At 37.2% G+C, this 12,675-nt stretch overlaps 1 protein-coding gene across 1 annotated transcript in view; it reads left to right on the forward strand.

Annotated features, from left to right (window-relative positions):
- Positions 1 to 12,675, forward strand: part of EPYC (epiphycan) — a 36,464-nt gene that overhangs the window by 19,136 nt on the left and 4,653 nt on the right. Inside the window, exons 3-6 of the mRNA XM_019446412.2 lie at positions 3,581 to 3,749; positions 8,780 to 8,938; positions 10,039 to 10,241; positions 11,569 to 11,664. Coding sequence (XP_019301957.1) covers positions 3,581 to 3,749; positions 8,780 to 8,938; positions 10,039 to 10,241; positions 11,569 to 11,664 — 627 coding nt within the window. The remainder of the gene's footprint in view (positions 1 to 3,580; positions 3,750 to 8,779; positions 8,939 to 10,038; positions 10,242 to 11,568; positions 11,665 to 12,675) is intronic.

A 12,675-nucleotide genomic window follows, 5' to 3' on the forward strand; every position in this document is an offset into this window, starting at 1 on the left:
TCTTCACTGTGAGTCCTTATGTCTCCAGGGGGCAGGGACCTCCTCTAAGACCCTTGCGAGTTATTTCAGACCCCTTTTCCCAGGGATTGTATTGGGCTTACATGGAGTCAAGGCTGTGAAAGGTGCAGAGGCCAAGGTAGGCCTGATGACTCTTCTTGGCACTGTTATCGCTCTAACCTGACATCTGCTGACACTTCACTCTACCCAGGTCACTGCCTGTGGGCTATGCATTTGTCATCTCTGGTACAGATGTACTCTTTTATGTAGATAGTTTATGTCCACCACGACTATCTACAGTTCTAAAGCCAGGTAAACAAGAGGATAGCTTAGGGGCACCCGGGTGGCTCAGTTAGTTGAGCATCTGACTGTTGATTTCAGCTCAGTTCATAGTTCCAGGGTCGTGGGATCAAGCCTTGTGTCTGGCTCTGTGAGGAGCATGGAGCCTGCTTAAGATTCCCTCTCTCTCTTCTCTCTGTCTCTCTCTCTCTCTCTCCCTCTGCCCTTCTCTCTAGTTTGTGTGAGCTCTCGCTCTTTCAAAAAGAAAAAAAGAAAAAGAAAGAAAAAGAAAAAGCTTACTGCGCCCCAGTCAACTCAGAGACGTGCCTTGCTGGTGTTATGTCAAGAAGATATAGGGGCACCTGAGTGGCTCAGTCGGTTAAGTGTCCACCTCTTGATTTCAGCGAAAAGCATGCTCTCACAGGTTGTGGGTTCAAGCCCCACATCAGGCTCTCTGTGCTGACAGTGTGGAGCCTGGTTGGGAATTCTCTCTCTCTCCCTCTCTCTCTCTCAAAATAAATAAATAAACCTAAAAAAAAAAGATATGCAAGCACAGTGGTCGCTAAGTTCAAGGCCATGTGCAGGAGTGACCCTTTGTATTTATTTTGTTTGTAAAATCCAGGTAAACATAATAAACAGATCAAAAGAATTCAGTAAAAAAAAAAAAAAAAAACAGAAAAACAAACAAACAAAAACAACAGGTCAGAGTAAAACAAGGAGGTAAAAGGAAAAACAACGGAGGAACATTCGGGAAGAAGGAAGATTTATATCACAGGCTCAGTTATATTTGCATTTGAGTGTTGCCAGTTGTAGCCTAAGAAAAAGGGGCAGGGATGTTTTCTGGCTATTTGTGTTGATTCCCAAATTTAGGTTTCTGCAGGATAAGCATAAAAGTCAGCCACATGGAGAGCCAGGTGGCTGTGCTTCCCTGGCCACATTTCTTTGCACGCATTGCCTCACAACTTCATATCGCAGTATGAAAATTGTTAAAAGAAAGGGGGGAAAAAGACAGAAGCTTAAATCATTTCTATTCAATAGTGAGAATAAATGGGTCTGCAATGCAAAAAGCTTACCAGGAACAGCACTTTGAGTTTATAGTTCTGTAATTTTGCTGAACTGAAAAGGCATTCCTTTCCCTTGGTCTTCAAAATGGTTCAACGTTCACATTTTATTAGCAAGTAAGCATGAACAAAACGGGTTTTGATAAGCACAAAAGCTGTTTTTTGCCTCATTGTACTGGATGGCAAGTGAGATCTTACGGCTTCGCATCAAATCAGTGGAAAAACAATTATCTGTAGAAAGTATGTGCAAACATTTTTCCTACAAAGCTAAAGATTCAAGGCGACGTGTCTGGAATGTGTTTCTCCCTTTAGGCTGCCTCCATTCCATGAAACATCTGTCTCAATTTCCGCTCTTCCTGGAGCCTCCTTTTGGTCTCTGCAGATCTATTCCTTCTAAATCTGCTTCATTCTGATCCTGCAGATGGAAACCGTATGTCTCCCTGCTTAAGGAAGTGTGCCCAATCTTCTCAAGTGGAGATTTCTGGCCAAGAGTTACAATATCTTCATGTATGGCTTCCTAATGCACCAAATACAGTATGAGACGCTTTTGGTTTGATTTCATGCTTTAAAATGCATTAAAGTGGGCATTAACACATTCATGATTCTTATCAGTAAAATCTCTAAAGTTAAATATAAAGCTGTGAATTAGATATAGTTTGGACAAGCAAGTTTATATTTAATAAGTACTTGTTGATCATCTATTACGCTACAGCCTTGAGTTACAAAGGTAAAATATGTAACTCAGAGAGTACCATGTAGTGGGCTTGGATAGGCAGGAAACTGGCAGAGTCACTACAATACAGGGAGGAAGGGCTGAAAGGGACAGACTCTCCAGAAACAGAAAAAGACACAATTCAGAAGTGTGAACTGACAAAAAAGTTTAGTGTTCCTTTAAAAGAGTAATTTTAATTTTCATCTGTGAAGCCATGCATTCAAATTTATTAAAAATAACATTAAATAATAAATGTATCTAATTTTAAATATATTACGATTACCTGAAACAGCTATCTAAAATACCAAAATATCTGGTCTAATTACATACTTATTTTATACATGAAAGTAATATTGTGCATACCATTTGACATTAAATACATTAAAAGGTAATTTGTGGGTTTTTTTTTTTTTTTGCTTATTTAATAAACGTGAATAAAGAAGAAAGGTGGGAAGAATCAAGCAGCCAGATAAGGGTAGTAAAAGGAGAATCTGAGATTTCTGGATGCCATCAGGAAAGTAGACTCCCAAAGTGTGCCCTTCATGTTGCCAATGAACTATCTTGAGCAGATTTCCTGCCTAAGGTTATAAGATTGTCAGGAAGGTAGATATTTATTAAGTAATGCAAAGGAATAGACGTTGAGACACGGGGAGGGATTTGAGAGTAAGCGGTTATTCTAAATGCAAATAGTGTTCTTAAAAGCAGTAGTAACTCATTACCTAAAATATGCAAGAAAAGAACACCATGTATAATCTAAAATATAATCTCTGAAAAAATATTTGAGTATTTTTTTTTCAATTTTAACAGATGCCTTCTATTGTCAAAACTCTCACAAAGGCTAATTTTAACAAACCCAAATATTGTTGGTAATACTTGTTACTCAAATTAAAATTGAAAGTATATGAGAAATTGCACATGATAAAATCATATCGTTTTCATATATCCATACACATTTTTTTCATTTTAGTAGAAAGGATACTTCTCAGTAAAACTATTGGAAGTGTAAATTGTAAAGAAACAGAATATTTGAATCTAGGAAACTAAGGATGAAAAGGACCGGAGCATACACATTAATTTCTTAATAGTGATTATCTTCAAGCAGAGTGGAATCAGGGTTTCAGGGTGAAGGGGACTTTGGGATTTTATTCTGCACACTCCTGGATTAATTTAAATCTTCCACAACAATAATGCATTCTTGCAATGCTATGTATTTATAAAACAATAAATGAGGTTTTTAAAAAATAAATAATCATATAAGAATGTTTTAAAGAGCAAGATAATCACCCACCCCAAAAAAAACATGGGCATTGGAAATTATTACTAAGATTTGAGAAACAAAATTAATTAAACCCAACAATAACAATAACTAGAACCACATGTGCCCTCCCTGGCAAGCTGTCCTGTAGTGTTGAACTTCAGAACACTAGTGCCCTCTTGTGGCAAAAAAAAAAAAATGGATACATTTAAAATTTGTGTCCCTACCACACAGGGGGGGTTGAGGCTTCCTGGTGAAATTTTGTTTCTTTTCCAGATTGAAATAGCCACAGTGATGCCTTCTGGGAACAGAGAGCTTCTCACCCCACCCCCACAGCCAGAGGAGGCTGAAGAAGAGGAGGAGGAGTCCACCCCTAGACTTATCGATGGCTCTTCCCCACAGGAGCCTGAGTTCACTGGGGTTCTGGGCCCACACACCAATGAAGGTCAGGTCCATCAAAGCTGATGTGAATGAAGTCCACTTGGTCATACCGCAACACCGTCAAGCTCTAAGGCCATAGGCAGTCCACATGACTCACAGAGAAAGTTTTGCTACAGGCTAGGTTTGAAGCAGGAGCTATGTATTTTGCATTCAAATATAAAGGAGTTTTAATAATTCATAAAAAGCAGTTTTGATAATTAATTTAATAATTAAATAAGCTTTGGCATGATAGAAATGATCAAATAACCAAATCTGGGGACGAAAATATTGGCCTAGCATCGTTACTCAAAATCTTTGTGGTGGAATGCATTTCTAGAACAAAGAGTATACTGTTAGCAAGATGAGAATCGATGTCTGACAGATGAGGCCACTGCAGTTCAGGGTGATAAGGTAATGACAGCTGATTGGGTTGACGGCAATAATACTAATATTTTACATTGACTGGGCACATACTACCTGTGGGCCATAAGGCTCGGCATTTCACATTCTCTCACTTGACTACCACCACCTGCGTGTAAAGGTGTGAGGATTAATCTTTTCATTGTTAATAGCTCAAAAATGGTAGGAACTTGTCGGAGATCACGTAGCTGTTAGTGTCACACACTGAGTTTAAAGCAAGCCTGTTCCGATTCTTGTCTGTGTACTTATTGGAACAGTCTTCTTCTCTCACTCAGTCCTAGGGAGCAGCAGAGAGGAACGCATTCCATAGCCCTGAACTCCATCTTGTACAGCCTGAGGGTGACCTAAGCCACGGCCGTTAGGAGTTCCTGAGGCTAGATGTGATTCTATGATCTATGTTTCTTGTTAGAATTCGTCCGTGTCACCCCTGGAGGCACTCAAGTGGACTCACACCAGAATAGTTTCACACACAGAGAATGGCATAGTGAGGGGGTGTACAAAAATGAGCAGAGTTCCCATTGCAAAGGTTTATTTAGTACAGAGAGTGTCTCTGGACTGAAACGTCTGGAGCTATGAAACTTATCTTAAAATGGACTGCTGATTTCGTGAATATTTTTGTCTAGTACAGGGAGACAGACGTGTAAACAAATGGAGAGGCAATAATGTGTAATAGGTAATATGACAAAAGGCTGTACAGAACATACTGAGAGAGAAAGCAGGGGAGCACATTCAAATCCCAGCTTTGGGACTTGCTGGGTACACAGTCTTGAGCAAGACATTCGCTATATTTTGCCTTAGTTTCCTCATCCAAAATGTGGGATAACAAATAATACAACTTTCTTCATAGAGTTGTTGTAAGAATTGAATGAATGAATTTAGTGCCTGACTCTCAGTAACATAATAAATGTTATTCTCGTTACTCCACTATTGATAAAAGAGCTTATTTTTTAAAATTCTCAACAAATATTTCAGTGTACAATACAGGTTTGCTAACTATGGGCATTATGTTGTACAGCAGACCTCAACAGCTGACTTATTTTGCATAAGCGAAAATTTACATGTGTTGAGCAACAACTCCCCAGCCCCTGGTAGGCACCAACCTACTCTCTGCCTCTGCCGGGTTTTAACTGTTCACCAGTAAGTGATGTAAAAGATTGTCTTTTGTAAAATGCTGCCTATACGCCAACCGCTAAAACATTTTATGTATATTAACCCTTTGAAGAGTCAGAATGATACTCTGTACTAAGTATTATTATTTCCACTTTACAAATAGGACAACTAAAACTCCAACATAGGATAAAGTTGTGCAAGATCATGGCCGTGGTACTTAGCTGTGCTGAAATGCAAATAGCGACCCCTATATCCTAAGCCAATACTTCAAATGAATACATTATATTCTTACCACATAGCTAACATTCTAAGGAGTAGTAGAGCACTCTACAAATAAAAACATGCAGATACGCACACGACAGAGGGAAACGTAAGTATCCAGCAGAAAGTTTTCAGCCAGGAAATTAAACATATATAGAACATTACTCACTTTTAAGTTATTTCAGATCCGTCAGAAGTTGACTGATCTGGCACTGTTACCTATACTCAGGTCTTTCAGCCAAGCCAGGAACAACAGAAAAACATAACGCCCAATCTTTTAAAGCTTTGGATTTTGAAAATTGTGTTTAGTTTTTGAAATTATGGCTCAATAGTGTCAGGTTTGAACCCATAAAAAAAAATCTATGGCTTTAGAAAAAAAAAAGTTATCTGCAAAGTAGTCTGAGGGTGAGTAATGAAGTTAAAATTTTACACTTGACCTTAGCCAAAAGGCTGAGAAGCGATGAAGTTAAAATTTTAATTCACATTTTAATTTCCACAGAAAAATCAGCACCAGAAATTCTAAACTTTAAAATTAAATTTAAATCTTATACATGCATCATAGCTAAATAGCTTGGCAGGAACTATTTAGAGCATTAATAATCAAAATATCATTTTTTTTACTATGAATACAAATTTCTAAAAATAATTTTCTGAAGCCATATAAAATAGGCTTGGGTTATGAGTGGAAAAGTTAGAATTAAAATGTAACTGGTGTGAATATATATAAATTACCTTAAACAATTACTGCTAAATTAGCAAGGCAATGAAAATATAGAAGAATCAAATACTTATTTTAAAAAGATATATATGTGGTAAATATTAATTTATAATGAATTGAAAATTAGCAAGTGTTCAATATTTTATAGTTCCCCTTAAATTTTCTTTCCTAGATTTCCATTCTTAAAATAGTTTTCATTCCCAGAGCTGTTATTGTAAATAATTTCCCTACTTAATGATAACAATAAGACCTTAGTAGGTGCACTAATAATTCTTGATCACAAACCACAAGTAGATCCCTCCGCGAAGGCAACCAAATGTCCGGGTCTGCCTGGGAGTGAGGCGTCCCATAGTGGGGGGGTTTCAAGGCTAACACCAGGAAAGTCCCAGCTAAACTGGGATGAACTGATCACTGAGCGATTGCAAGGAAGCTCTTCCCATCACTTTCATCTAGTTTCGCTCATGGCTATTTCACATTCTCCATTCATCTCACATCTTAACCACCCTTCTCCTACTCCTCCCTTTTTTCTTCAAGCTCATCAGAGAGCCAAGCCTCTTGCTCAACAGAGAAAATGCAATCTTCTGGTGAGCAGCTCTTGGTCTTTCTGTTTTGAGATGTAATCTTTACCTACATGGACATGCACGCACCTTATCTCCCTGTCCTCCTTTCACAACAGATAGACTGTCCTCTCAAATACAGGATGCGATCTTGCCCACTGTGGCTTTGAGTCCATGTCTTACCGCCCTCTCAGGATCCTTTTGATCTTCAAATTCTACTTTGGATCTCTTTCTACAAATTTCTCCTGCTTCAGTCAATTTACACACTGCATATATATTTGCTTATACTTATCACCATCTTTCTTTCCTCCTTCACAGTTAAACATCTCACTAGCATTGTCTATATCTGCTGTAACTACTTCCTCACCCTCAACTCCCTCCTCAATTGGCTGTTAATCTGGCTTCTAGCCCCATCACTCTGTAGCTCTTACTGAAGTTGTATATAACCACCGCAGTAACTAACCCAAAAGACATTTTCAGTCCTTAAATTACCTGACATCTCAGCAGCTTTAGAATGTTTTCTATTCCCTTTTCCTTTAAACTCTCTCTCTCCATTTGGCCTCCATAATATCTCCCCATCTTATCTTGCTCCTTTCCTTCTGGTCATTGCATTTCTATCTTCCTTTGAAGCTCACTGTCCTCTACATGACCACTAAACAGAGAGTGAAGGAGGGGTGTGTGTATGTGTGTGTGTGTGTGTGTGTGTGTGTGTGTGTGCACATGTGATAGAGAAATATAGATCAATATGTTGAGACATAACGCAGCTTCACAAATACCTTTTGGATATGTTGCCTTTTCAACATGTCACCATGACCCCAACCAAGCAACTATCATCTTTTATCTAGACAGCAAGTCATCTCCACTCTGTCCACTTGCCCTCCCTCAGTCTTCTACGACAACTTCAAGCAGAGTGTTTTCTTAATCTGTGCCAATCTGATCATGTAATAACTTGCCCATCCTTAGGATAAAGAACAAAACCTGTAATAGCACAGCCTATAAAGCTTCTGCATGGTCTGCCCCATACATTTCAATGCTGTCTGTGCTATAGACACATGGACCATCTTTTAGTCCCTCCAAAGTGAAGGTCCTTTGCAAATGCTGCTTCCTCTGCCTGGGTACTCTTTCCTCCCACTTGGATGGTTAACTCCTTCTGTTCTTGCAGATCTCAACTCAGTTATCACCTCCTCAGAGAACCATGACTGTCAGACTGAGTCAGATTCCCCTATTTTATGCTCATATATTTCATGACATTTTTCACAGTTACCATTTTATTTATTTGTGTGATTAACATCCTAAGCCAATACTTCAAATGACTATATTCTTACCACATAGCTAACATTCTAAGGAGTAGTAGAGCACTCTACAAATAAAAACATGCAGATACGCACACAATAGAGGGAAACGTAAGTATCCAGCAGAAAGTTTTCAGCAGGGAAATTAAACATATATGATCTTACATAGAAGATCATAAAATAGAACTGTGTCTCCTCGTGCTCCTCACTATTTCACCAGCTAGCATAGTGTCATTTACATAAAGAATTCAATAAATATATTGAATGAATTAATATTAATGATCATTACTCTGTCATTTTTCTTGAAGCAGATTTTGTTTCAGTGAGGTGTTTAATTATTAAACCAAAGACTTAATAAAAATATTATGTGTGATGTTTTAACTTTATGAAAACCAGTCTTACTATTTACATTCGAAAAGAGAATTTCTAATAAGCATAAAAGCAACAACCACACTTTATCCACTCAGTAATTTGAAATAAAATTTACAACATTACAAAGAATATACTAATTGTCATGGCAGCTTTCCTTGGTACGTTTGACTTTAATTTCTATTTATAGAAAACTATGTGGTAAAATATGAAATATCCCAGGGTAGTCTATATGAGACCCTACTATTATTTAACAAACATCTAATCACATTATTTCTTGGAAATTGCTTTTGTTACTGACACATAATTATTTGCCTCTACCTTGTAGACTTTCCAACCTGCCTTCTGTGTACATGTATAAGTACCACCGTATACTGTGATGACCATGAACTTGATGCTATTCCACCGCTGCCCAAGAACACCGCTTATTTCTATTCCCGCTTCAACAGAATTAAAAAGATCAACAAAAACGATTTTGCAAGCCTAAGTATGGATGACAGCATTAATACCATTTCTTCTTTACAGACTTTTCCAAAATTTTTGCACTATAAAATGTTGGTACTAAAAATGAACCTTGGATATGAAAATTGGCCCATAAACAACTCTTTCCTTATTTAAATATTTGAAGGTATTTTTAATTATATTAAAAATGATGAAGAATTAAAGGTCATTATGAAACTATATAGTTGATATTTTCAAATGAGCTATTTTCAAGAAATAGAATCATAAGTGTGTATATTTTATAGGCTAAAATTCATTATCATGTTATGACATTGAGTAAAATGTCATGGTCATATATTTACTAGGATTTGGGTTGTTTGAATAGATTCCCATTAAAGCACAGTTGCTTTATGATTGATGCATAAAAGCCTACATTCTGACTTAATAATTTTGGCAACTTAGAAAAGTTTTTACAAAACTTTATAAAGTGTTTTATAAAGTGTCTTTATAAAGTGGTTTGATCATTTGAGAATTTCTTTTTAATGCCTTTGTATTTTAATGCTAATGTATCTATGACTATTAGAAAATACAGCAATCTGGCATCAGTGAGGAAAACCTTTTAAATAGTAAAATCTAGACAAAGCTTATGAAGAATATAGGGAAAGCACAAGTTATCTTAAATATAATGTGTCAATACTTTTGTTAAAGTTATGCTTTCTTTTTTTTAAATTTTTTTAATGTTTATTTAGTTTTGAAAGAGAGAGAGAGAGAGGACAGAGTGCAAGTCAGGGAGGGGCAGAAAGAGAGAGTGAGACACAGAATCCAAAGCAGGATCCAGGCTCTGAGCTGTCAGTACAGAGCCTGACGCGGGACTGGAACTCACAAACCACAAGATCATGACCTGAGCCAAAGCCGCAGCTTAACCGACTGAGCCACCCAGGCACCCCTAAAGTTATGCTTACTTATAAGTGCATAAAAAATATGTATAGCACTGAGTGGAAGCAATTAAATTTGTATGTAGTTAGAAATAATTATTTTATTAATTGTCCACTGATAATTAAATTCATTGTTAATTTATACTCATATTTTTATGTGAGCACAACATATTCAACACTATTTAACTACTTCTTTCATTTTTCCTTCTAGATGACTTAAAAAGAATTGATCTGACGTCAAATCTAATATCTGAGATTGATGAGGATGCATTCAGAAAGCTACCTCAACTCCGAGAGCTTGTCCTGCGTGACAACAAAATAAGGCAGCTCCCAGAATTGCCAAACACTTTGACATTTATTGATATTAGCAACAATAGGCTGGGGAGGAAAGGAATAAAGCAAGAAGCATTTAAAGTGAGTTTTAAGTTTGGATATGGAAGACTTTAATCTTTCCACCTCCTTTGCTGTCATTGACTAGCTTTTTTATTTCCATAAGGAAAGTCTCAATTTTATGAGACTTTTAACTACTAAAAACAAAACAAAACAAAACAAAAAACAAACAAACAAACAAAACCTCTAAGTACTACTTATCAAGTTTTGGGGAAATATTGTGTTCTGGTAAGTTCTGAGGCTAGTCAAACAACAAGAACAGAAAGCAGAGTAAGAATAAGGAGTTGGTGGCTCTCTGGAACACCAGTCTACAAGGCGCACCTAGAAATGGTGTAAGCCAGACAATTTGTATTTCCCAGGAACTCCGCTCAAGGTGAATATTTTACATGGTTTAAAGGATAACTACTTGTGCAGGGTGAGGGAGGTGCGTTTAATAGAGAAGTCTTCTAAATCACCTTGTAAAAAGGATGGATTCAGTTAATCTTAGAAATTTTATTTTCTAAATGAAAGAAGCAAGTCTGAGGCTAGAATAACAGCATAGAGTATGAGAACACTCACCATCCAGCTTTCTTACCTTTTCTTTGTTCAAGCTGCTCTTCTAAATCTATGCCAAACAAATTTAAAATACTATTTGAAGAGACACCATGTTATTCCCAGGGAGAGTACAGAGAGCTATGTGGACCCATTAGCACTAAGCAATGGCAAAAGTTCCATTTCTCCACTAGCTCTCCCATAACATTACCCTGGTAGGCATTGGAGTTAGGACACCTTATTGTATGTAGTCTGCCAAGGGTCAAAGTTCAGTCTCCCCATTCAGCTTTTGTTGGCATGGGTGATGGTGAGTCACGGTTTATTCTGTAGTATTTGGCTAGAGTAGACCTCTTATTGTCTAAATGTTTTTTGTTTTTTGTTTTTTATCTTGTTACGCTGCCCTTTTCCTGTTATTTGAACTAGAAAGAATAGGATATTGTTGGAGAGAAACTCTTTTCTCTATCCATAAAAAATAAAGGACCTTCTTCCTACGCCTTACCCAAACCTTCAAAACCCTATTGCAGAAGATCTTCCATGGGAAGACACTGCCTTGCTTAAACTGAAGAACTTAGAGTGCACAAAGCAAGGTTCTTCCTACAGATCCAGAAACACTTTACGCTTTCATCAAGAAAGATTTGCTTACAGTTAATTCTTACAAAACTCATTTGAATTGTCTAGCAACTAGAGAACTGATCTGCTTCACCCTTGCAAAACGAGACCTGGACGGGCATTTTACAAGTAGTTGAAAGAACAGGGAATGGAAAATACAACTGTGGCACCGCTAATTTCCACTAAGTCCCTACATTTGGAATGTTTACAGGATATGTATGATCTCCATCATCTCTACCTCACCGATAACAATTTGGACCACATCCCTCTGCCACTCCCAGAAAACCTACGGGCCCTTCACCTCCAGGTAAGCTTCTACTAGTAAGGCATGCTCAATAGCTCCATGGAAAACAAAAGCAAAGAGGAGGAAGCTGGGATGCAAAAACTGTTTATAATGTCCTGTTGACACACAGTCACCATTTTTCTTCTTCTTCTCCCTTTATTCACTCTCTCACTCTCTGAGTGCAAGGTCTTTGTATATTCATGCTTCTGTCTATACTGATTTATTTCTGATAACCATAGTCTCTAAAGATTTTCAGTCTTTATTAAATCCTAATACACCTTTCTGGCACATGAAATTACTTTTGAAAAAAAAAAAATCAAAACCTTTATCTCCTGAAGAAATGTGTGAGAATTGGAAATGGAAGAGAAAAAGGCGGAAAGAAATTTTTAATTTAATTTCTGGCTTTCAGGAGGAAAAAAAATGTCAATTTTAGCTTTTGATTTTAGGTTTTATGTATTGAATTAAATTCAATCCTAGGACATTCCTATCTGCTGAGGGATGATAGACTTCCATCTCTCTGGATTAAGAGATTATTACTGTTGTCTGTGATAATACTGACCCTACAAAGTAAATGGGTCTCTGATGTTGCAAACACAATGGATTTGTATATACAATATGACATTAAAAAATAAAAAGTAATTGGCTTCACATACCCTACTCTAAGGTTTAAAAGGGCATCATTAAGTGCACCCTTTAAAACATTTCTCTTCTCATGACCACCGTATCAACATGCAGTATATAGCTGTTTTTCTTTAAGTTTTTTTTTTTTTTTTTCTTGAGAGACAGAGGATGCAAGTGGGGAAGAGACAGAGAGACAGGGAGAGAGAGAATCCAAAGCAGGTTTCACACTACCAGGGTAGAGCCCAATGTGAGGCTCAAACCCACGAACCACGAGATCTTGACCTGAGCTGAAGTCAGACCCTTGAAGAGAGCCACCTACGCACGCCTAGCTATTTTAATTTACATTGTTTTCAATTTGTATTTATTTTTAATGCTTATATAAAAATCTCCAATTTTGACTCATTTCAAATGTTT

Source organism: Panthera pardus, unplaced genomic scaffold (assembly GCF_024362965.1).
Source record: "Panthera pardus isolate Hobbes unplaced genomic scaffold, ASM2436296v1 HiC_scaffold_6, whole genome shotgun sequence".
NCBI classification, from domain to species: domain Eukaryota; kingdom Metazoa; phylum Chordata; class Mammalia; order Carnivora; family Felidae; genus Panthera; species Panthera pardus.